Source organism: Apodemus sylvaticus, chromosome 8 (assembly GCF_947179515.1).
Source record: "Apodemus sylvaticus chromosome 8, mApoSyl1.1, whole genome shotgun sequence".
Lineage (NCBI taxonomy): Eukaryota > Metazoa > Chordata > Mammalia > Rodentia > Muridae > Apodemus > Apodemus sylvaticus.
This window is the reverse complement of record NC_067479.1, coordinates 21337914-21364751: the sequence shown is the minus strand read 5'-3', so window position 1 is coordinate 21364751 and position 26838 is coordinate 21337914. Positions and strand designations below refer to the sequence as shown.

Sequence of the window (26838 nt, the reverse complement as noted above, 5' to 3'; positions counted from 1 at the left end):
ATTATTTAGGCACACCTCCACTACCGGGTGCCTAACAAGCTGTTATATAATGTATACAGAGAGGCATTTGTATGTTAAATTATGCCCGTGCATTCCTCTGTATACGAGAAAAATAACAACACTGGAAGATGCGCTGTGGAAGATGCTCTTTATGCTGCAAGAACCTGTTTCTTTCATGGTTTATAAATAGGCTCCTGGAGAATAATAGCCATGACAGACAGTTGTTTGAAGCAGTCAGACGCTATTGATTTCCACGTAATTTAATTTCTCTGCATACTTTGTTGTTGTGAATATAACTGTGTCAGGCACCACCAGTGACAGTCACTTAGGAGCCACAAGGAGTGTGTGCTTTCTACTCGGGAAAGGCTGTTGAAATTGTGCATTTCTCTTATTGTTTGTCTCCTTTAACCGTGTACAAACTCACATTTCAAAGGAGTGCTAGGTGATCTGAGGCTTCTAGTCATCAAAAGGGAAAAATAGTAAACAGGGTGTAGCCGGGATCTTTATCTTTTCCTCTACAGTGACACACACACACACACACACCAAACACTTTTTTTTTTCTGGAAAGCCCAGGAAAAGAAATCCACTTCAGAGAAAGGGAGTAAGATGGTGAAAAAGAGAACTTTCTTTTACATCGTTTTGGACCCTTGCTTTTTATATTAGTCTGCTTATTGTATTTTTCTTATCTGGGATACAGAATGAAGCTAACCTATAGGAGACTGTGACTCAAAATATAAATTCAAATAAGATGGAAGGAACTGGTATGCTGTCTAGTTCAGCCTTCAATAATAGTAATAATAGTAACAACAACTGTGAAATCAAGACCTAAGAAGAAGAAATAAATTAATGAACCTGTTATATTACCCTCATGTCGCAGAAGAGCAAGGACCTCTCTGGGGAGACTCAGTCCGGGTGCCTAAGTCCCTAAGGATCCAGTCCTTGCCTAGGGTGATAATAGCGGTCCAGATGTTATCACATCTGCTAGCTAGAAAGCCTAGGAGAGACAAGAAAGTGCTTATGGGAAGCAGAGATCAGATACATAATCTTTTAGGTCACTGGCACACCAAGGAGGTCTGCATTTACACCACAGGGAAGATCTCTTTTCTGCAAACCCAAATCTTTGGTCCAGCAGATTTTATTTTTCCTCTTCTTAAGAGCTTGTATATTTTCAGGATACCCACCAGTTTGTTCAGATTCCAAGAAGAGCCCACGGGCCTCACTGGCTTTTCTTTCCTTTCTGTCCTCCCAACCCCTCCCTTTCTTCTAGCTCTAGAGGGAAGTGAGAAGGATGTTCATTTGCTGGTGCAAGACGGAGCCACTTCTTCATCCATTATGTGTTCTCCTGGGAGCGCTAAATGCAACTTTATCTCAGCGGGAAATGGACTATGAGCAGGACACCGCTGGAGGGAAAGAGTGAGTCCTATGGCCTCAGCCTGGCGGCCCCACCGGGTGTCCAGGCTTCACCTAATCCTTCCTGACACCCACCTCGCATTCTCTTGTGGGGTGTAAGACAGAATGCCTTGCCTTCTTAGTCGCAAGCTCCAGCAGTCCTGGCTCCAAGTCCTGAAGGAAATGCTTGCCTCTAGGGACCTTAAATGGCGCAGGACAGATAGAAAGGAAAATAGAGCAGCTCTGTGGCCAGATGGCTCCACTGGGTAGGGGCTGGAGGGCACGTGTCCTTAGCTCCTGCAGGCTAATCTCAGTTCACCCTCTGCTGACTGAGAAACTATGGGCTCTGAAGACAGGAGTTTCCCCTTACTAACTCACCTTTCTTTGGCAACTGGGGTACAATTTCTTCTTTTTCTTTCTCTAAGTAAGGCCAGACTTCTACCTTAGGAAAAATGGCTTTCTGCCTGCCCCTGCCATGCCCCACTTCCCCTACACTTCCTTTACCCCCACCCTCCCTCCACCCCTCACCCTTATCCGCACCTCCCCCCCCACACACCTTGGGACTAAAAACATAGGGACTGTGGGTCCAATCCAAAGGCCATCCATGCCTTCTTCGGTTTCTGCCATGACACTTGTAACATACAGAGCTTCCTCAGACGATATTTGTACTTAGAAAAGAGGGGGGCTGGTTGGCCAGGGACAGGAAATAAGAGCAGGGCAGGTTCAAGAAGCCAAGGCTGACTGAGGGTTGCAAGATCTGTGAAGGGTTCTCCTTAAGACAGCCTGGCCCAGGGTGCACTTGCCCTAAGCAGATGCCCCTGCCTCTTCTCTTCAGGAACCCCCCTGCACCCCACCCCACCCCCACACACAGCTTCTTTATCACCTTCCTTAAATGTTTGCTCAGTCCTGGTCTGGGCCAGTACAAGAGACTGGGAGTTGCCGCTCTATGAGCGTTGGGAAGCCATGGGAAGAGGGTATATGTGCTATCCGTGTAGCATTTGTGGTGAGAGATTGTCATGTGGAAGTACAATGTGATGCTTGGAGAGCCATCCTGCCCGAGGCTGCACACTCTCAGCTCCACACTGTGCTGCAACACATCCTTACAAAGGGTGAAAGGACAGGGCAGCAGGCCTAGGCTCTGCACCCCACAGCCACACCCACACACCCACTCCCACCCTTGTTTGGCATGAATTCTGGGGCAATTCCCTCCCACCTTCTTCTTGTTTAAAGACCAACACAGATTACTCCCCCATCCCATCTCATAGCGTTGCATATTATCAAGAGAGGGGTAATGAGTGCACAGTTATTGATTTCCAAGGAATTGCTGCCCCCCCCAGGGATGGGGAGCCTATCATTTGGACCAGAGACACATTTCTTTACCTCATTAATTAATTTTCTCCTCCTCCTTTGGCAGCCCTGGTTTTCTCTTTCCTTGGGCAGCACCTATCTGCAGAAGCAGAGAACATTCTAGTTAGAGAACATTCTTGGAGCAAGGCCATTTGAGAAGGAGCCCCCCCCCCCAGGATCCTCTCCGTCTGGGGGGAGAACTCTTTCTCTCGGGTTCCACCCTTTACCCAGGAGAATGTGCCTGACTTCTGCTGCCCATCTGGATACTAGCTTTCTCCTTTCCAAACGATGCTGGAAACTGATTTTCTGCTATAGCTTCTACTTCTGTGGCTGGTCTCCAGGAGGTGACAGGGGGAAGATGTGGGTCGAGGGTGCTTGTGGTACAAGGTCATGCGGGTTGCCCTTGCAGGTGCTCCCCAGACCCTGGTGGTGAAGGAGGCTGTTCTCGGGCTCTGGGGGAGTTAGGTGTCTGCAGGCACTGTCTAGGTTAAAAATGAGTCACTTTTCCAGGCTCAGAGAGAACCGGGTCATAACTCAAAGGTCCAGAACCGTGCTCCTAACTTCAAAGGTCATGCAGTACAGTGTGAAGGTCCAGGCAGAGGAGATGTAGGCCTAAGGCAGGGTTTGAGGTGCCCTAGCAGAGGATGCATCTTGACATTTCCAGTCCCTCCCTCCGTCCTCCCTCCTTCATCACACAGGGAGGACTGGCGCGGTCCCAGGACCGCCTCCCAAGGGCGGTACCTGACTTTTTAGCTTTTCCTCCCTGAGCATCCCTCCAGCTTCCAAGGTGTCCACGCCTTGCCCAGGAGCTCCTCTGGTGTCCTGGGACGCTGGACACCTCAGCACCAATCCTTCCTAGTGACAAGCAGTAACCATGTACTGCATGGTCCATGGAGTCTGATGCACCCCTGAGCTGGACCCCCGTGAACCCGCACTCTACCGCTAGGACTCCCGGGATTTCCGGAAAGCTTCTGTCCTTGCTCTGTACCCCCACTGCCTCATAGCCGCGGTCGCTAGCCTCCCTTGGTCTACTGTCCGGACCTGCTAGGCAATGGGTCCACGGGGACTGGTTTCCCAGACCCCTTGCTCTGCACTCAGATGTGCTGTCGCTGTGATCAAAGCGGGAATTCTCAAGTTGGGAAAAGAGCGTGGTATTGTTCCTTCCTTCCTTCCTTCCTTCCTTCCTTCCTTCCTTCCTTCCTTCCTTCCTTCCTTCCTTCCTTTCCTCTCTCTCTCTCTCTCTCTCTCTCTCTCTCTCTCTCTCTCTCTCTCTCTCTCTCTCTCTCTCTGACTGTTTAATTAAAATGCATCTTCCTTTGGGGGGACATCTTATTGGATGTGACCACCTCACCGAAAGACGACCTTGTGACCTGCATTGGGTATCCCAAGTAAGTTCATTGCAGGCCACTCTGCGCTTAGCGTTAGCGTTGGATACATTGTGTACAGATTCGTGTCCTTTTCCACCCTAATCTCTCCTCAGATCCACCTACCTGAGGAAACCCTCCAAGAGAACATCCCTCACAGAGCTGGGCCTCCCTGCCTGGCCGTGGACAGTGTTACTTTTGCAGGCCAAATGATCACTGCGGACCGGTTAACAAGGCCACCGCTCCCCTGTCATTTAGGTCCCTCAGGACCAGAGGTTTCCACCGCTCCGTTGGTGCCCTGCGGGCTCAAGGATGGAGGCGCTTGCTCAGGGAAGGAGAGTCCCCATCACCAGGTTAAAATAACGACAAACTGGTCCACAGGTACGCCGGCCCCGGACCTCACGGGACACGATGCAAGTTCTGTCGCCTTCCTGTGTCAGTCTCTGGCCGGCCGCTGGGTCCCGGACGCAAACTCGCCCTACCGGAGAGGACCAGCAGTTCCGCCCAAGGGACATTCCGAGGACACAGAAGGGCGCGCCTGCTGACCTCTCTCGGCCTCCAGGAGCTGCATCCCTCGGGGGTCTGGAAGCCTTGGAGAAAACCGCGAGGCAGCCAGTCCTAGCCGGCGAGTGCGGAGCTGGGTCCTGCCGCCCGGCTCTACCGCTCGCCGGCGCCGCAGCCAGCCGCCCCTCCTTCCCGCCGCCCGCACAAATCAAAGCCCCTTGCGAGGGACTGGGAAATAGTTGCCTTGTCATGTAACACATTGCCCTGATTTATTATAAAATTTTAACGAAATCATGCATATTTTAACAGCCTTTAATCACTGCATGAAAATTTAATTCATGGACTGTAGCGCGTTTAAATAAATGAAGTGTTAATTCATTAGGATTAATTAATTTGTTAAAGGATTGTGTGCAAGGTTAAGGTGGGAAGAAAACTCTTTGTTGGTTTCGCGTCTTAATCGCCAGGTTTCGAGAGTGATATTAAAAGGAAAGGAAACCACAGAACCGGCTGTTGGAACACGGCCTGGGAAGGACCAGCCGAGAACGCCCTCGAGAGCGCGGGAAACTTGGGTTGCAGGGATCCGAGGGTGGGTCCCCCTCTCTAGGGATCAAGACGGGGAGGGCTTGGACAGAGGGCAAACTGGCAGGGAACCCACATGGCTGAGTACACACGGATCCGAGGTGGGTAAGGAGCTGTTGCTGGTGGGCCGGACCCCACATCCACACCCTAAACACTAGGAAGCTCTCCAAGCCCTCAGAGGGCCAAGCCTTGGCTTAATGGACAGCAGATAGCCCGCCCCGCCACCCCCCCTCCACCCCCCAAGCCTTCCAGTGCCTAGGGAATCGATGTCTCGCCACCGGGCCGCGGTTCAGGCGTCTGGAGCAAAACTCTTGAGTCTCAGGGGATTGTGAAAAGAGGCGGAGCAAGAGCGGTGGCTGGAACACTACCGGAAACTGTTTTAGGAAGCCTGCTTAAAAGCAAGTTCCTTCCAGGGCACCCAGGCGTGCAGAAGAGAGGGCCTCTTCAGTGACCAACTCCCTTGGTCTAAGGAGAACACACCTTACTGTTCACCTGTAAGAATCAAATAGAACCAAAATTCCATCCCCGAGGCAAACCTTTGCCTTTTGAAGAAAGAGTCTTTGTAGCCTAATACAAAAGGCCCTCAGGTTTAATCCAAGCGTGTTTGAGAGTGTCAGGGGCTTGCTCCCTACCACACCACCAAAGACCTTATCTGAAAAAGAGGAACTGCGCTCAAGGTGTTCTAGACTGCCTGTCATGTCAAACTGAGTTCACCCTAGCTGTGCTCCAGATGGATTCTTAAAGCTGCACCTTAATAGATGCTTCCTCGCTGTGAGTAGAGTTCCGAGAATTAGGCAATAAATGTTCACTCTGCACTCTGAGATCATTGCTTAAAAGGTTTTCTCTCTGCCAAGTATTATTAAGAGGATCGGGTTACATTGTGATAGGCAAGGGCTGCTTCAGAGGGCTCCCGCCCACAGGAATGAAAAGACCTTCGGCAAGGCTTTGGAAAACTCTTCTAGTCTAACGGGCTGCACACCGCAAACTGTTAACTTTAATTTGCTTCTCACTATACCTACCATCCACAGGTACAGAACGAGGGGGAAAATCTCCTGTTACATTTTTAATAACTAGAAGCCATCAAATCTGGAGCGACAAATAGGGTCCTGAAACATTACCTAGCCCAAGATCAAGATCTTCTATTGGCCAACGGACGCTTTAGGGATTAACTACTAAACCCAGGAAAGAACTGTCAGAATCCAGTGTATCTGAATGAGTGTATGTTTTCCCAGCACGGCTTTAGCAAAATGGACCAATATGGGAAATGGACCAATATGGAAGACCTGGTTCATACAAATGTCAGATGTTGGGGACGTTTTAAAGCACTGTGTGTGCCCAACAACTGTACTGCCTGACACCCTAACTTAAACCTTCCAGCATAACAGTGTATACACATGCCACACTGACCTCTTCTGTAACCTAGACTCAGGAAAATAGGCAGGAATCCAATGCTCTTTAGACACAAACACTTCCAAGCTGCTTTAAAAGGGATGCACAATAAAATCCAAACCCACTCGCCTCTTTGTACAAATGTAGACAAGGATGACAAGCACCTCTGCAGCTAGACATCTGCTCCAAGCTCTGGTTCCATTCCAGCAGTGCGGTGGCTAATTCTGCTTGGCTTTTGACAAATTGGAACTCTTGAAAATGGATTATATGAAACAGAGGCTAGAACCACGTGGCTTCAATGTGTGGGGTTTGAATTAGGGTCTTGAGTATTTTAACTTGTTTGTAGTTGAGGATTCATAACAAACAGACGACTTCTTAGATGGAATGACGTTTTTAAATAGATTATCACGTTTTCTGTGTGTGGTTGTTTTGCCTGTGTTTATCTGTATACCACAAGCATACCTGGTGCCCTCAGAGGCCAGAAGACGGTGTCTGATTCCTTGGAACTGGAGTTAGTTTTGAGTTGCTGGCAATGGAATGGAGATCCTCTGGAACAGCAGCTTGTGTTCTCTCTGAGCCATTTCTCCTGTGTTTGAGGTTATGATTACCTCGTTTTTACCTCAAAGCCGCTGGGATCAGTAAGTGTGCTCCAGCACATAGGGTCCACACAGTGCCGGGGATGGAACACAGGCCACTGAGCACACCAGCAAAGGACGTTACCTTCTGAACTACATCCCCAACCCACGGAAGCGTTTTGTTTGGATTGGCCATAGTATGTGTGTTTAAAAAGCTTTGGAGCTGCCTGTTTATCATGAAATCAGATACCAAGAGTAAGGAAGACTGACGCTGTGACTACAGTCAAATCTTACATGATCGTCTTTAGTGGAGGAATAAAATGGGCTTTATAGCTAGGTCCACAAGACTCAAGCTGGTGCCCTCTACTTGGCTACCAAGTCATTAACCCCACTCTTTTACGGCATACTCACTTCTCAAGGGTACTGCATCTTAATATCATTACCTGGGGGTTAGATTTCAATATATCTAATTTTGGGGGGTAATATTCAGGCACCAGCACTTACACTCACCATGACAAAAATCCCCTAAATTCCTACATGGACTCTAAATGCACAACCATATCATCAAAGATGTATTGCCACTAGTTCTGAAACCATCCCACTAGTTTTACCATGGCAAAGAAATGAATTATGGAAATATGTATGATAAAACAAATACTATCCTGTTAGCCCCACCCCCACCCCGTTATTATTACTTCTGAAAGTGGAGAACATGATTCTCTAGATCATAAAAGTGATTTGTTGTATCTTTATGGTTTCATTGGATCCTCAGAGTCTATTATAACAAGGTCAGCAAATTCTTGACTGAAAGGGCAGACAGTACATATTTTAGGTTTCGTGAGCCAGGCAGCTGCTGTTGCAAGTATCCAGCTCTCCTGTTCTTGTCAAAAGAGTGAAGCTGTGTTCTAGTAAGACTTTTTTTTAGAAACACAATTTGAATTTCCTATCTTTTTTTGGTGTGGTATGAAGTACCTCTTTACTATAAAAAAATTAGTGAGAATATTATGACTCTTTTCCTCAAAGACCTTTGAAAAGTAGCTGCAGGTGCGGCAGCCGGAGAGCAGGGGCCTCACGTGCAGGCCCTGCGCCGCAGCCGCCTCTGCACTAGAACCAAAACATGTGCAGTTCACCTTATGTCCATAGTTGGCCAATTGCTGTATTATAACATGAAATAAAAATAGGATTCGGGTCCTCAGAGGCTAATTCATTATCCATGATGACACCAAAAGCAAGCAGTGCATATGGCATCCTTTATTTAATTCACATAAAAAAAGCATGCAGTGCTAAGGTAAGACAATACATGTAAAACGTTCAGTGAACATTAGATAAGCAAGTCATTAGCATACAGACATCTTTATAGCCTATGTTGGCATACCGAACATGTTTAAAATAATGCACTTTGAAAGCTACGCTAACAGTTGTGCTTCACTCTCACATCGTCCCACCCAGACCTGTTACTTTTCATTTAAAAAATGTCCTACATAATAGATATTCACTAGCCAATAAGAGGTTGTTTCTCTCTGGTTGGAGAATGGAGCCAGCGCAAAGGCTCCCATGCTTACAGTTGCCACAGTGAGCAGAGACATGCAGACAAGAACTTTATTACACAGAAGGCTCCCTGTGACACAACAGATCAGAGACCTAACAGACTGCCTGTCTACCTACGCATCTGGGGAAAAAGTTAGGATGTTTAAGTTCCTCCAAATTCAGCTGACCTGGGCCTGCCTTCCAATACATAATGATTTACTTTACACACACACACAAACACACACACACACACACAGACACAGACACACACACACACACACAGACACATGGTCAAAGATAAGCAAATATAAACAACCTGAAACAGTATTTTCATACAATGTGTTCTTTCATACTAGCTCACACAGACACGCACACACAGAGACATGCACAGGCACACAAAATGGACAGAACACAATGTAACACATTGGAACATCTATATAAAACCTAAAAACCGTCAGTGAATCCTCTAAGATCGGAGTGCCTTTTCTCCAGCATGGCCTTGCTAACACTTAGGCCAGCATTAAACATAAATAAAAAGAGGCATACAACAGGACAGAATACCAAATGTTCTAAGAAGCACAAGTTTTGAAGGCAGTTGAGTCTTATCAGGCCACCATATCTACCAAGTCAGATCTGAGAAAACATAGAGCCAGGCCAGATACATAGAACATTGATTAAAAGCAGAACAAACAACATAGAGACAAATCAGATCTTCTCCCTAAGCTCTCTGGTTAAAAAGATGACCAACTGAAAGTGACAGACCAAAGTTTCTTCAAGATGAAGTACCCCGGAGACAGGTACACCCACCGTTCTGACTTGACTCGTGACCGAAGATTATTAGTTCAGGACTGTATAGAACCTTGAGAGGTGACTACAGTAACAGTGAGAACCCCCCCACCCCCACCCCTTACAAGGCTATCTCCTCGGTGAGTCAGCTTTTGGTCGCTTTGGACGGGCTGGCGTTGGAGAGGCTGCTCTGTATCTTTCTCTTGGTGGACTGGTTCACACTCTTACTCCTCTTTTCAGGCACAAAGGCAGCAGACCACGGAGACTGAAGTGGGCTATGGAGGCTCTGCATCTCTGAGGACATCTTAAATAAAGACGATCCAAACCTCTGGTCCTCAAATAATCCCTGGGAACTGCTTAACAGAACACCCTGGGAAAACTCTGTTTGAAACAGACAGTTTTGGGATTTGGTCTCACTAGTTCCTGAATGGGAAGTGGAGTGGAGAGAAAACTCCTCACTCATCTCATGGTCAGATGGAGAAAGGAGAAACAAAGAGCTGGGTTTCCACTCACTCCCACCCTCTAACCCGTCAGTCGCCAGTGCAGATTTGGAAAGACTCAGCTTACTTCCTTCTTGTAACTTGTCAGGCTCCTCGAGAAACTCCCTGCCTTGAGGTGACTTTGAGGACCCCTCCAGCTCCACGGACTTAAAACCGTTATTGCAAGGGCTCTTGCTGTTGTCAGACTCGGACATCATGGAATCTAGCTCGGAGATTTTGTCCAGATATGCAGCATCCATGGACGCCTCACTGGATGTCCTTGTGCGATTCATCTCCAGGGAGCGGAGACAGCTCAGTCTCTTGGACAAGCACGGTCCTGACTTCTCACTCGACTTCGACCGTATTTCCCCAACAGAGTCTGCTATTGTAGTCCCCTCTGAGCCATCAAACTCCAAGCTCTGGGCATAGCTCGTGGGGCAACAATCCCAAAACCCTGACTTTGAGGAAGCAAAGCAGTCCGATTTCTTTTCATTTCCCCTTCTATCATCCTCTGAAGAACTGTTGTTACAGGCATTTGGAGAATCACAGAAATCATCGAATACCAGTTTTCTGAGATGGTTTGCATGCTTTCTAGAACTCCCTGATTTGATCACAGGGTTCTCTCTGTTTTCTGGAGTGCTCAGCTGCAGGCAGCTGAGGGACAAGGATGTGCAGGGAGCTGGGAGGCCATAAAGCTCTTCCTCTTTGTAAGGTACACAGTCACTTGGCTTGCTGCCCCACTCTCTTTCCAAATAAGTTTCCATCGGAGTCTCTCTCGCACCCAGGAGGGGCTCTGTGGGTTTGGGGTATCTGTCTTTGTTTTGGGGACAGTTTGGTTCAGTCCTGCTGGTGCTCTCCTGCCTGATGGAACTGGTGTCAGCTAGTCTGCTGCTGGAAGGTGTGGCCAGGTGAGAAGCAGAACTGGCTGAGCCAGCCTGCTGTCTGGCACTGTCACTCTGATTCTTTGATGGTACACCCTCATCGCTGCTGTTGGGCCCCTTGCCATCTGCAGAGGGTGCCCTCTGGCCAAGGGCATCCATGTCTTCCTTTGCCTCCTCGGAGTGTTTCAGATGTGCTACTTGAGATTCTAGTTCTTCTATATATTTATCGCTTCGTTCTAGAGCTTTCTTGAGGCGATTGGTTTCACGTTCATACTGTTCCACTTTGGACTGGAGAGCAGCAACAGTAAACCTCCCGAACCTGGAAAGAATGGAAGGATGGTTAATGACATGGCTCAGGCTGTCTGCTTTGTAAAATTTAAGTGTAAACTGTCCCCACCCACATATCAGAGACAGTTTCAATCATGTAAGCAAGGTTTGGGAACACTTCCTGAATAGGACAGAAGCAATCCTAGTGTAGTACTGTCAAAAGTGATTATACTTAATAATGAGGAATAATAAGCACATAATAGCACAAAGTCTCTAGCAAGACATTTTAGTAGTAAAGTCAGACTAATGTCTGAAACAAAGGCAGAAACCCACTGACGATTTCCTTTCCAAGAGCTGGCTATCAATCCAGCTCACATATGCATGAAGACTTATCCCCTAAAACAATGGCAAAGATTTATGATAACATTTGAACAGTGGTCCACATCTTGAAATATTTACATTCAATCATTTTCCTATCGCACAGCAGTGTTTTACAATACATTTCTTATACAATGTCACCTTGTCAAACATAAAATGTCAATTTGAAATTCAGAAATCCCGACGTCTCAGGAGGGGAGGTTTTAAATACTTATGTGGCCCCTTTCAATTACAGCGGCTGTGGATATGCCGCTTTCCCATGGCCGTTCTGAACACGGGGCTCCCTCTCATCGCAGCTCTCCCATTTTCTGCATTTTACAGCTGTGTGGGACATCAATCTCATTTCTTCTAACTTTGAAATACGAAGTCAGTGCTTGTGGTTCCAACATACTACACATAAAAACATTTTTATACTTTCTGAAGGGGTATATTTGAGAATGACTAGAAAGAACATCAAAAACGCACTCGTTACTAGGTACTATCTATTTTCCATTATTCCGTCAAGACTGGGTACTGGGTTCAGTGGGGAAAATAATTTCTGAGCAGCTAGTACAGGTTGGAAGTGCATCTGGAGGTACAGACTTATTAGCACTATTCCAGTTCATTAATTCATTAATTCTACCTGATGACTAGTGAGCATTCTTACAGGATACCATGAAAAATCCCTTTATTTCCTCAAGCTCCTTCAGAGTGAGCCTTAGCTGCTTTCTTTATAACATCCATACCAACTAATTGATAAGAATTTGAGAGATGTCTGTGGTTAGAAAGGTATTTGAGAAGGTATGCTCTAACAACTATTCATTTTCTTCCCTTTCTTAATAACAAAAATAATTAAAACTAAGAACATATATCAGCAGTAACCATATGAAAGATTACAAGAAGCCATCAGCAACTGTACCTTGTACAGTCAACTGCATGATCTAGACAGCCAGTCAATGCGGCCACCTCCTAAACCCCTGGCCCAGTTTCTCCCCAGCACAGCACTCTTATGATCTCTGCTCTCTTGCTTCCGACAGAAGAAAGGCAAGAGCAAAGGTAAATATAGAATCATCACGTCTCAGGGCAGAAAGGGCTCTAAAAGATACAACTGCTGAATATTGATCTCGTCACAGCAATGAACTCAAGTCCCAAAGCACACTGCCTTGAGCTTCTGAACTGCAAGACAAAAGCAAGAGACACAATGAACTCGAAAACTACAGAACAACCACTTCATCTTAAGACAAAGTTTGCTACAATGAGAATTTGGTTAAGCAATGTCGAGAGTTTATCTTTGTTAAAAAAGTATTTGGTGTCTAAATATAGTTGATAGCAAAGCCATAGTTCTGCAAAAGAACTTTAGAAAGGTGGACAGAGATCAGCGTGCATTCTGCAAACATGTTTGTGAGTTCCTGATTGAAACCACTCTGGCATAATCAAGTAACCTGCATGATCTTAAATGGGAAAACTGTGTAGCATGTTTATTTAATGCAAAGGGCAATTGTGACAGCCTTCCGTTCACTCACAGAGATTCATTTCTTTAAGTACAGACTTTATAACATAGACATCTTCACATAAAAAAAGACCAAATGGCTAAAAATCAAATAATGCTAGTAGACAACACATCAGAAACTACCAAACTGTGTGTGTATGTGTGTGTTGTGTGCATGTGTGTGTTGTGTGCATGTGTGTGTGTGTGTTTTGTGTGGTCCAGATTGGGTGTCGTCTCACTTTCTGCCTTGTCTCTCGGCTGACTCTAGAGCGTGCTGCACTCTGGACAGACTGAGGGTCCCATGGTCCTCCCACCATCCACAGCAGCATCTGGCCAGGCAGGGCTTTTCTGTGTGCCAGAATCCTTCCCTGGACCCTCATGCTGTGCAGAGCGCTCTTCCTCACTGAACCATCTCCCTGGGCCCCACTTAGTGGTATATTTTAAAATGTAGCAAAGGTTCTACTGATATTCTTAGTCATATTTTTCTATCATTTTATAGTGAAAAGCTGAACTGCCATGGGAACTAACAGACTTTAGCATCAGATAATATATTAAGTAGGACAAGCAAAGTGCAACTCATTAAAAAAGTTAAGCTGTTTTCTGATAGATCAGTCAGTGGTTTGAGAACCCCAACACTGCATTTTAACACCTCACACAGAGTTATAATACCAAGTGATGGAACTTTTTAAACTATGCTAATGAAGCACACTGACAGAAATAGTCAAATCCATGGGAACTGATTTGTCTTCTGGCCCCTCTATCATAGTTAATATGCCAGGGGTTAGAGGGCCTGGGGTCTGCAGTCACTGTTCAGACTGTTAGAATCACTCCTGATATACAGCAGTCCCCTGTTAATTATCGCATATAAATATAAGCCTCCTGCTTTAGGCTGTGTTACTCCATTCATTAAGGTAGAGCCAACACTACAGGATGAACGAGCTAAGTCACTGCCCTTTTATGTGTAAGTATGATAGTCATTGCAGTATTAAGCTAAATACATTTCATACATGTGATTTCTTTTTTTGATTTACACCAAGGAAAGTGATGGAGAAGCACACAGCTCATTATTGCAGACTTTCTCCAGCACACAGCACAGCCTGTTAACTACAGGCTTGGCCTTCTACAGCTCCATCCGGAAAGCTTTCCCTTTTACCTGAGGAAAGGACTGAATTCTTGACATGGACAGATAAGCTTTAGTGACTCCAAGACCCTTCAACTGAATTTGGCAAAAGCTAAGTAAGTTATCATACAGAAAAAAAACAACCAAGCACACACATATAATGGAATGCTTTCAAGAAATAAGAAAATGAACACAAGAGCTTATTTGTCTTTTGATTTTAATATTCTTTTATTCTTACTAATTCCAGATATTTCCAGAGTACATAACACTAAAGGAAGCAATGCCAAGGCCAGCCAGAGGGATTTCTAAGTATCATTTAACATTACTTCCTTTTCCTGAGCACATTTCAAAATGGTGCATTTTTATAAACATTCCATTAGAGACCAAAAAAGCTTTGATTTTCAAAGTAGCAGTGATGGCCAAAGGCTTCATTATGCTAGAGAGACACTGTGAGCAGTTTGGGAGCTGATATTGGAAATACATTTGCCAGAATCTAGAGATGCTTACAGGGTTTTTGAGCCTGCCGATGTTAACCGAAGTATATTTTCTGGAGAAGAGAAAAGGATACAGAGGCAAAAGCCTGTTCCTGGCCCTACTAAAAGACAAAGAAATCAAAGTCTTAATGAATCTGACCTTTGTGAACATTTATTTTTCCCTTTTAAAATCATTTCTTGGGAATGTCATATACAAGCATTTACATCATTCATCCCTCCCTTTCCTCTCTCTATTTCCTCCGATGCACTCCCAGTCCCCCAAGTCAACAACCTCTAGTCCTTGAATCGCTACTTATCTGTGTGTCTACACTTTGAAGTGCAGCCTTCTGAGGTCATTGGCACTCTCAAGTCCTTAGGGCTGCCCTCCTGGGATCCGTTCACCTCCCTGGAGAGGACTCACTGCCCTCTCCCGCAGCCTCAGTGTAGTTCTTTCTCTTCTAAGGTCAAGTCCTGGAGAATTCCTCCTTCCATGTTGGTATGTTGTTGATTGATGGTATCTATCTTTAAGTCTTGTTGAGGCAACCATACTGTTGAGACTGTATCCTTCCTGTTACATGCCAACTATAGTAAGAACATGTCTAATGATACACGGTTCATAAGACCACTTTCCCCATAGATTTTCATAGAAAAGGAACAGAATGTGTTTCAAAGAGGCCAGCAGAAAGCGAAGGATGGCAAGGATCATTATTAGAACCTAGTATTTGAGGAACGGATTTCAGCGTATCGCAGTCAGCTCTAGTTAAAGGACTAAACACAGCAAGCACGGCACTGGCAAGACTACCAAAAACTGCAGAAACGATTTTTTTCTTTTCTTTCTTTCTTTTTGTTTTTCCAGACAGGGTTTCTCTGTGTAGCCCTGGCTGTCCATGGACCTCACTTTGTAGGCCAGCATGTCCGCCTGCTTCTGTCTCCCAAGTGCCAGATTAAAGGCGTGTGCCACCACTGCCCGGCTTTCCTAAAGGTTTCTAAAGTCATAGACTTGTTTAGTTTGTGTGTGCATCTCAGCAAGGATGTGCGAGCCAGAGAATGACTGTGGGTGTCAGGTCTGTCTGTCCATGGTTCTGGTGCCTCAGACTCAGACATCTTTACTTGCTGAGCCACCCTGATCATGCCCTTCATGAGAAACAAGGCATCCCATTAGCATCCTCAAATGTGTAGGTGAATCAGTCACCAGGCTAGGGTCAGAGACCAGGCATCAGCACGCTTGCAGGAGAGTCTCTGACTTCCTATTCTCCCTTACCTACTAACTGAGGTAACGGAAATAAAGTGAAAGCACTCTGGGCCTGGACTGGCTTTTGTGGTCTGGCCTATCTGACAAATCTCAGTGCTATTAAGCATCAAGACAGGCACATCAAAGTCTATTTCAGGATGCTTTTTTTTTTTTTTTAAATCCATATGACTCTGGGAAAAGGGTCCAAATAATAGAGAGCCCAGAGTCAATGTCCAACTAACTCCAAATACCTCAAGAAGAGCACACAGGTTTCCCTACCAGTGGACAGCAGGATCTGATGATAGTCCCTTGAAGAGTTCTCTACAACTTGATAATGAAATAACCAGTCTTCTAGGGATAGTTCTACTGTGCTGTTAAAGGACTTTGTAAAGCTCTGAAAACTCCTTTTACCTCTGGTAAAATTGTTGCCTTACCATCTAGTTAAAAAAAAAAAAAAGCATAATAATAATCATAATGGGAACACTAGCTTCTGTGGCCCAGAATCTCAGAGTGTGAAGGAACCTATGGTTCTACAGTTGGGCCAGCCATCAGCATGGTACTGAAGCACTGAGACCAACCACACGAGCCGAGCAAGCGGGCGATCTGAGAGTGCTTGAGAAAGGTCTCTTCAGGTCAAAGTGACAGGGTTTCCAACAGCCTGCTCCCTGCATGGACTCCTTTTGGCAGCTTGGAGAGAAAGACTTTAAAGACTTGCTATATTAAGGACTTTTACGTTCAGTTCCAAATCCAGTTAGGTAAGTATTTCCTGGGCTGGCAGGAGGGGTCTGCAGGTAAAGGAGCTTGCCGCCACACCTGATGACGACTGAGTTCAGTCTAAGCAACTCATGGTGGATGGAGAGAACTGGTTCCAGTAAGCTGTTCTCTGACGGCCATACATGGCACACAGGATACGCAAGTACCATATCCTCACACCATAATACCCACTCAGACAAAACACATAGGTAACTATGAAAAAAGGAAAAGAAATCAAACTATCCTGAGACAGGAGGGAAGCGATGAAGCACTGTTTATGTCTTTGTTGTCAGTTCTCTCTTTGGGGTTATGACCATGTTGCTTATTGCAATCTTTTGTCCACGCCCACCCCACCTCCATTATTTTGCTGTTATTTTTCCTATCTTAGTTTTTCCTTTACAATTCTTGTATGTATTAAATCTGTGGCAGTATATCATGGCTCTTCAACAGTAGAGATCATCATGCTAACATTGAACCCTGTTCTCAAGCAGTATGTACACTAGTGATGGAGTTTTTCCATTATTTTAAGATTGCAATATTGCTGGGTACTATCTTACTCCATATAAAAAAGCAAATATATAGTGTTTTTACTTTTAACACCTCAAAATCCATGACACATTAAAATCTACAAAAATCATTGTTTTTCTATTACTAGAAATGTATCCTTAACAAAATCAGGTATTAAAAAAAAAGTTTTCAGTACTGATATTCCTTGCTTAACACAGTTCCAATGTGCACATTACCCTAGTTTAGTTAAGTAAAAGTAGTCTTCTAACAACATGGTCTAAATTTCCATTATTCCACCATATTAACTGTAAATAACTTCATAGAACCTCCCACTTCTAGCTTTCTAGTTCACTTACAATATTTACAAATAAAAGATGGGTGTCACAGTTAGCATCCAACCAGGCCACCTATTCCGAAGCCCATCGTGAGCACTGTGCAGCCTGCTACGGTGGGGCAAACACATGGACCGCAAGCTTGTTAAGCTGCCTCCCTGTCTCCACTGAAGTCCTCACATGATGTTTCAGAGAAGCAGACAAACAGCAGGCAGAAGAGGGCAATAAACAAATAAAGGAGCAGCACAGCACTGAGCAGAATTAATGCTGGAAGGAAAACCAGAGCCCAATAAAAATGTAGTTAAGGAAGAAACAAACAACTGTTAGAATGCCACAGTGCTTGACTGTTCAGTCAACTCTAGGTATGCCAGAGAGCTTACAGAAGAAAATTTATCCCAGATATAAAGACAAGTACTGAGGTGAAGGGGATGAAGAGATCTGAAGAAATGACAGGAGGGGAAAGAAAACCCTCGACCACAGAGCATGTGGGCGTCCTTACAACACTAAGAGCAGAGAGGATTGAAAGGTGGAAGTTTATGCAGATATAGAAGTGTGATAACATATCAAAGTATCAAAAAGAGGCTAGCTCACTGTCCTAGCTTTCTTTCTATCTCTGTAATAAATAGTATGACCAAAACCAACATAGAAAGGACTGGTTTGGCTTATACTGTGGGAAATTCACAATTGTCCTATGGATTTGATTGTTTTGTCAAAACATTCTCTATCGCTATCAGCTTAAATGGATATGGACATAAAATGGTACGAGGAATATTTAGTACACCAGTATTCCCATAGCACAGTTTCAATCAGTTGAGATCACATTCCATCACTGAGGGAAGTCAAGGCAGGAAGTAAAGCCGAGACCACAGAGGAACACTACTTAAGGGACTACCCACCAAGGCTTGTTCAGCCTGCTTTCTTATATAATCTAGAACAGAGTACCTAGAGGCAATACTGCTTATAATGGACTGAGTCCTTTCACACCAATCAGTAACCAAGAAAATGTCCCACAGATTGCCAAAAGACAGATCTCATAGTGGCATTTTCTTCTTCCTTTTTATGTTTTTCCACTGGATATTTTATTTACAAATGTTATCCCCTTTCCATACCTCCTTCCCATGCTTCTATGAGGCTGTTCCCCCACCCAGACTCCCTGCCCTCTAATTCCCCTATACTGGGGCATCTAAACCTTCACAGGACCAAAGGCCTCTCCTCCCATAATACCCGACAAGGCCATCAACTCATATCCACTGTGCCATTTTCAGCCTAATAATGTTGTTTTAAAAAGAAAAGAATAATCTATTCTAACTATATTTTATCACAGAGTTGCCTGTGTATGTAGCAATACATGCAGGGTTTGTTTTGTTTTGTTTTTGAAATGAGGCTTCCTTATGTTGGTGAAAGTGACCTAAATTCACAATTCCCCTACCCCTTTTAGCCCTCTCAAATGCTGGGGTTATAGGCATGCTGGTGTATTTTCTTTGTTGTATTTTTTCTTTCCTTGTCTTCTGTATACTCAATACTTCAGTATACACACAAACCACCCATTAGGAAATTCCCTGACTTTCACTTCATTTGATTGAGCATAACATCAATGAATAGGCTACAATATGAATACCTGTGAGGAATCTGAGTCTAAAGGGAATGGGAAGGAAGCACACAGAAGCTTAGCTTGGGGTCCCGCCTTGTACACGCGCAGAGGGCCAGTGGGGTCCCGCCTTGTACATGCACAGTGGGCCAGTGGGGTCCCGCCTTGTACATGCGCAGAGGGCCAGTGGGGTCCCGCCTTGTACATGCGCAGAGGGCCAGTGGGGTCCCGCCTTGTACATGTGCACAGAGGTCTAAATTCAAGAGCGTTTCGGGTAAAGAGAAAGGGAAGACCAGAGCTGAAGAAGCTCAAAATTATATTTGCCGGCAGGGATGAAGATTCAGCTGTCTCAGTGTGATTATTTTCTCGCCTGTCTCCTATGGGTTTGATTGTTCATTTTCTGTCTACTTCATCACTGGATATGTTTTGGCAGGATGCAGAAGAAATATTCTATCTATGTACTACAAAGAACTATGCCCCAACCCACTGTTGGGCTTAGAAACTGAGTATCCCATGCATAACAAACAAATTTTCTATCCCAGCTGGCCACATGTTGCTGAGATATATTCCTAAAAATGTTTTCTCAAATTTTCCTCTTTTAAAAATTAAGCACTTAGGTACATAAATTCATATAGAATTTAAGTATTGTCTATGGCAATGTTTATCATATCTTATTTCCATAAAAAAAACATAGTATAGTGAGGGGGACAGGAAACACATCCTCTAAAAATCCAAGACAACCAGTTTCTCTTCCTTTGCACATCACTTACCACTCAAAGAATAAAACAAGAAAGCAAAGTACACCATTGTCTATAACTTGCGAAGAGTAATTAGGAGAACAAACATTCTCCACAGACAGGGACACTAAGCACTGCACCACAATTTACTGGATTTTTGTTGGCAGGAGACTAAGAGAACACTGGAATAACTCCTCTTCCTTCTACTTTCCCAAAGTAACGCTTCCAAAGCAAGGTAGAAGCTGGGCCTGGCGGTGCTGCCTCTAACACCCACACAGAGCTCACAAGGGAGAAGTGCAGGGTTTTGGCCCCTGGGAGACACCCAGGGCTGTTGGAAGTTATAACTAGTGAATCACCGTTTCCAAGCCCCAATCCCGCCCCAAGCAAGCACTATTCTCTCTATGCTACCAGTGAGGTAAGATTCATTTTAATGTGAGGTAGATCTTATTTTGGGGGAAAAATTTACAAGGACTAACATTGAAGTTTATATGATAATGACAATCTTAATCATCCCTAGGAAAAATATTATTTTATTATCTTTTTACATTTCTCAAAGTATAAAGAGGCACATTGCCATAGTAATCATAACACAAACTCCAGAGCAGAGAACAGTAACCCTCCCCAGGTAAGTGTCTGTATATGTGTGTTTCACTTTGGCTAAATCCTTCCTTTCTCTGTCCCTTCTCTCTGTGCATAAGGAACAGTCAAAAGAAAAAACAAACACCTGTGCTCCAGCTCCCACTGTAGTTATTACTCAGATGAATCACGGAGGACTAATGTGTGCTCAGGGCTGTGGGGAAGTTTACAAGGTAAGCAGAAGCCAGTGTTCCTACTCTTACATATCCATTCACAATCTCTCACAACCACAAGGCTTAGGGAACAACAAGCACTGCAAGCAGCTAAAATATCCTATCAATGCAATAAGGACAAGTTGACAGAAAACTGCAATAACTGGCTATCACCAATTAGCTGCATAACCAGAGAAGGGCCCCTCAGGCACCCAGCCCAGGGGCTGAAGCACAAGTGCCTGTCACCGTCTGGCCTCAGGGTATCATCAGGCTTCCCCTGACAGCCTACAAGTTCCCCTTCTGGGAAAACCGAAGGGCAGAACAGAATAAGTCACCAGATCAGGCTGGGGTCAAACACCAGGAATCACTGTGTTTGTCAGAGCAGAATCTGGAGAAACAAAAGAAGCTGGACTAGCCCCAGCCAAGACAACAGTGCTGCGAAGATAGGAGAGGACGCTGGCATGTGGGTCCCTGTAGGAAAAGCAGACTTCGAATTACGACTGAGCCTCAGCTTAGACACAGGACAGAGAAAGACAATCCAGTTTATGCAGACTCAGAAGAAACCCAGGACTGGAGAAAAGCAATTTCTAATACATCTCCTGTGGTCCCCTCTTGAACTTCCAGTTTCTGACATACCTTAGAGAAAAAAAGCTCCAGAAAATCCTGGTCTCTTCATTTGCAGAAAATGCCAATCTCTGATGTCCTGCTCTCTTAAACCTCTCACAAACTCTTAAGCACAAAAAGAAACTCAAAACTCTTATAATTCTGGTTAGTTTACTTTAGTAGTGGTGCATTTGGAAATGCATCTAAGTGCCCAGCAGAGGAAGTTGCCAGCACAGTCATGTGCTGGTCAGCACACAGCATGGTTACTAAAGAAATGGCTACTGGGATAATCACAAGAATATTACATGCCTCTGCCTAGGGAAATCGTGGAGGTTATCAAAGAGAGTGACATTAGGCTAGATTTCAAACAATGGGGAACCACCACATACCACACAACAACTACAAATGTTGATGATGATAATGATGATAAATGCAACTCCTGGACATGACTAGGGAAGATGAAGGAGAAGTATGATCCAAAGCATGTGAGCGAGCCCAGGGAGAAACCTCACATGCCAGAGCAGAAAACAATGAGGAGGCAAGAGAAAACCAAGAATGTTTAATGGTCAAGCTCTTAGGACCTCACAGACTGGAGTACAAAAATTGAGCTTCACTATGAAGGCAACTGGGAGCCACCAAATGTCATCAAATAGAAGAGCAAGTGGATCAGATTTATAGCCTAGGTTCTGGGTAACAAGAAAGTACATACTCAAGGGTCAAGAGCCACTCATGGAGCCGGGTGGTGGTGCCACACGCCTGTAATCCCAGCACTCTGGGAGGCAGAGGCAGGCGGATTTCTGAGTTGAGGCCAGCCTGGTCTACAGAGTGAGCTCCAGGACAGCCAGGGCTACACAGAGAAACCCTGTCTCGAAAAAACCAAATCCAAAAAAAAAAAAAAGAAAAAAGAAAAAAAAAGAGAGAGACACTCATGGGAACAAAGCAAGTATTAAAGTTAAACAAGAACTTATGTAGACATAGGCTACTGGGAATGAGATGTAGCTCATATGTGGAATGTGGAGAAATAGTTAAAAAAACAAAAACCAGCAACTCAATGAGTAATAAAGTCACTGAGAAGAACACAAATGAACCAAGATGCACATTATGAAGGATGTCAGATATGGTTACTAGCCACACATAGAAACAGCCCTCTCCTTCTCTGTTGCGAGCTATGGAGGGTTTGAATGAGAAATATCCACCCCACATAGGTTCATACATTTGAAGGTTTTGTTCCCAGTCACTGTGGTCTTCTAGAGGAGGGGTGTCACTGGAGGGGGTGGGGTAGGGTCTGAGGTGTTCTCTGCCTCCTGGCTGCAGATAGGATATGAGCTCTCAGTTGCTACTTCACGGCCATGCCTGCTGCCATGCTTTTCTTCATGAGGCCAAGGACTAAACCCCAGAATCCTGTAAGCAATACCCCAACTATATGCTTCCTTTTATAACTTACCTTGTTCATGGTGTCTCTTCACAGCCATAGAACAGGAACTAAGACACACGTTACACCAAGATATAGACTAGTTCCTTCAATCCTCTCAATAATATATTATCTACATAAATTGAGAGTATCAATAAGCTAACTGATGTGTCTAGTGTCATCTCCTTGTTAATATGTCTATGTAATAAACAATAGTTACTAGGTGCTTTCCAGGTGTGAGAGACTGAAAGAGATAGGCTGCAATTCTTACTCTTGAATTCAGAGTTCAGAATCAAGCAGACAACAAAGACATAAACAACTAAACAACACAGTAAGTTCATGGACTAAAAAGACTACAGTGACCATTCTGCAAGACTGGCTGAATATTAACTATGGATTCTGTTCTAACAACATATAAAAGTTTAATTTGCTTAACCCCTAGTATAACCTTTATGGTAGGTAAGTCCCACTGGCCCCATTTCACAGAGGCCCAAAACTAAGATGGAGAGAACCCCCAGGGGTTGTAAGAACAGTCAGTGGTCAGTCCTAAGGAGCTTAATAAATACTAGAGCCCATCTTCCTAATCACCATACTCTGAATACTTCCCTGTATGCTTTTCTTATCCCAGCCTTTCCTTTGACCACTCCAGAAACCGTAGGGTAATAGGAAGCAATGAAGGCAGGGGCTGCCTTCAACAACACAATCAGGAAAAGTGACTCTGATGGTCATAGCTCCATAAACATCAGAAAGGAACACTCCACAGAGAAGATTCCTGCCTTGCATGTCCTACAAACAGGTCAGGAGAGTGCAGAGTGAGCTAGAACACGGAGAGGAAGAGTCAGGTACAGAGGAGCTTATGAGGCTCTGGATTTACTTTTCTGGAAAATACTGGGCAGTTTAAGGCAAAACATTTAAGCAATTTGATTTATACTATAGACAATTTCTGAGTGTAAAAGAAAATGATTTATGCAGAGAACACGGACAGAAGAGTAGCACTGAACTTCGGAATTTGTCTTTGGAGCTAAGCCCTTAACCATCATGCTTTGTGCCTCAACTTCCAAAATGTTATACATCTGTCTTCATATTCTGCAGTTTGGCAAGGAAAGATACAAGATTAATTAAGATTAATGCTGTAGACAGTTGTTGAGATTAGTACACACTTTGCATTGGGACAATAGGACAGATAATTAAAGGTGTTATCCTTCCTTTTGAAAGTCCCAAGGTGTAAAACCGCAAAAACATTCAGAATTCATTTAAAACTAGCAAACTAAAGGAGCCTCTTGCTAGATTAAGGCCACCTAGTGACATGCTTTTCCAGGTTTAACCATGCAGGCAGAGACTTCTGCATATGCAAAGTGGTTATACTCCTTCTTAAGTTGGCAATAGCTTGATGTTGTTCATATGGTGCTGTTGTACAGGCGTATAGAATATAACAGAACAGAAGGCTTGTATCCGATTTCATAAAAAACATACTTGAGGCTTGGTAGTATATGTGGCTGGATTCTGTACAGGAAACTCTTGAGCATGCTGTGAGTTAAGCTTTAAGGTGAAGTCCACGTTGCAATGGAGATCCCAGGATTTTGGAGATGCCAGAAAACTGGTGAAATGGGTATGAGAAAGCTTTAGTGGAGCTAGGTCCAGACAGCCACAAGTGGCCAGGCCATAGCCCAGTGGGTCTCAGATGATGCCACCATCTATCCTGGTGCTAAGCATGGAGCAACTGGATCGAATGTTTGCATTGATGGTCTAACCTTTCTTTGCTCTTCTACAGTTCCTCCCATTTGGAAAGGAATGTCTATTCCATTTTATGTTGGAATATAGAACTTTTATTCTGATTTCACAAGAGCTTACAACTAAGAGATCTTGTTTTAGAACTCTGAATCTTAAGAGTTCATACTGTTCAGTCTGTAGGAACTTTTGAAGTTGAACTCAACACATTGTAGTATAGCAGCTGTTAATGTGCCATCCTTCAGTGTCACAGCTTGGACATGGATGTCCCCAGGGGCCCATGATTTAAGTACTTGGTTGCCTCTGTGTAGACAAACTGTGAAGACTACAGAGCCCTTAAAAGGTAGACCTGGTTGAGACAGGAAGTTACTAGAGGGAGCCTTTGAAGGGTCGGTCCTCCTGCCCTGGGCCCTTGTAGGCTAGCTCTCTGCTTCCTGTTCCATGTCAAGTGAATGACGAGCTAGCTACTCTATGCCCATTGACATGGGTGCAGCCTCTCAAACTCTGACCGATGGGCTGAAATCTCCAAAGCTGTAAAGCAAAATAGTTTTACGCTTCAATTGTTTCTGCCGTGGATTTTTTGGCCACAGTGATGGGAAGGTAACTAACGTAAGTACTTGGGGATATGGGCAGAAAAGACACAAAGGAAATTTTAAACGTGTCATGAGTAGAAATGTCACAGTTCTTTGAGTTAAGTAGTCACTAAGGAGTTCCCAATTCCAGCAAGTACAAATGTCATCATACTTTCTGACACAGCTTAGGACTAGTATTTGGAGTAGAGGGCATTTAGACATATGAAAACTTCAGTATTAAATTCTTCCCCTTTGGCAAGTTCCCATTCTATACCACTATGTATAGGTGCGCTACTCTTGATATTTCTCATCATATACTCAGACTAAGAACAAGTCTTTCAGCTGGGCAGTGGTGCTGTGCCCTTTATCCCCAGCACGTGGGAGGTAGATCTCTAAGTTCAAAGCCAGGATGGTCTACAGAGTGAGTCTCAGGACAGCTAGGACTAACACAGAGAAACCTTGTCTTGAAAAACAAAACAAAAACAAAACAAAATTCCCAAACAATGACAACCCAACTCTTCGAACTTGAAGAAGCAGATGTACTGAAGTTTTGCTGGCCAGGAAGTAAGGCGATGAAGATGATAATCTAGTGGTATAAAATTATAAAATAATTTTGAGGCGGAAGCCTTCATTCCTGAGCAATGGCATGATGTATGCCTACACTGGAGAGGGGACAGGTGCCTTGGTAATATCTGGTGAAGGGGCCACTGAAGGTTTTTAGTAATACCATATTATTACCTGCAAAGAAAAGAAAAAGCCCAAGGATGCTCTTTGTCCTCTTTTTCCCACAAATGTTTATGATTTGTAAACCACTCAATATATGGATATTTTGTTATAGTAGCCCAAAAGGTCCAAGGACCATTTTCTTAACTGTGATACTTACAGTCTCCAGGGCTATGTGTTTCTTTCATTTACTCAACCAGCATGTATTAGAACCAGGACATCAAGGTCTATAAAATGTAAATACAGTTTTGAACAGAAAAACTATAGTTTTAGTTCAAAGAGAAGAAAGACATGACACAAGTATAGTTAGTTGTGATATGTGTTTCCTGCAGAAGATCCCAGTGAATGTCAGGGTTTGGCAGGGCATGATTTTATACAGCTTAAGCCTCTCCTATAAATTTAAATAAAAAGAAACACATTAAATATTTCTGGTGTTGAGTTTTTCAGATGTTAGACTTTGAAACTCAAAGACATGTCACTACCCACTAAGCTCTGGCAATGTCTTTAGCTGGCCTAGTGTAACAAATTTAGAAGGAAAACAAACACTAAAGAGGAAAAAAAGGACTACATTTTCTAAACACTACTTAAGATACAATACACTTCTGACAAAAACTAGAGTAGATGACACTGATGCCTTAAAGAATGTGCTTGTTAGAGCACCCAGATGCCCATCACAGCTCCCTTACAGCGATGGAGAAATGGATACTGTAAGATTAGATATTATTAGATAAGGTTAGTTAAGATTAGATAGAGGACCAAAGGTAGACCAGAAAGACCCAGCAAAAAAGATAAATGATAACTTAGACTTCCCTTATAAAAGATAAAACTACATCATTTGAAACCAATAAAAATGCTCCAGTCTCCATTTCTCAATGGGGGACTCAGCCACAGAGTATCATGTGAAACCCTCTGACTCAGTGTACTTTGATCTGCAAACAAGGTATTCAAGAGGGATTTAAAGTTAAATTAGGTCACAGTGGTGAGACCTAACCCTACAGAATCTAGAATGGTGTTTTTAGAAGAAGAGAGATAAAAACTCTTTCATTGTTTTCTCTTTACTATTTGAAGATATAATAAAAAAGTTGTGGTTGCTAAGTCAGAAAGAGAGCATGTATCAGAAATGACTATGCCAAACCTTCTTCAGCCTCCAGCACTTGTGAAAAAACATAAACCTATTATTTAAGATTTAAGTCGAGCTGCAAATGAATTTTGTTATGGAAGCCTGAGATGATTAAAACACCTTCTAATTCTTTTTTTATATTAGTATCCAAATTAAAATGCAGTCTTAAACAAGTCAGCTCAGGCTGTGGATATTATTAGAGCACACTACTTTGTGTAC

The 26838-nt window shown here is 44.0% G+C and overlaps 1 protein-coding gene across 1 annotated transcript in view; it reads right to left on the bottom strand.

The window, feature by feature from the left end:
- Positions 1–8377: 8377 nt before the first annotated feature.
- Positions 8378–26838, bottom strand: part of Obi1 (ORC ubiquitin ligase 1) — a 43025-nt gene continuing 24564 nt past the window's right edge. Inside the window, exon 6 of the mRNA XM_052190739.1 lies at positions 8378–11139. Coding sequence (XP_052046699.1) covers positions 9606–11139 — 1534 coding nt within the window. The 3' untranslated portion in view covers positions 8378–9605. The remainder of the gene's footprint in view (positions 11140–26838) is intronic.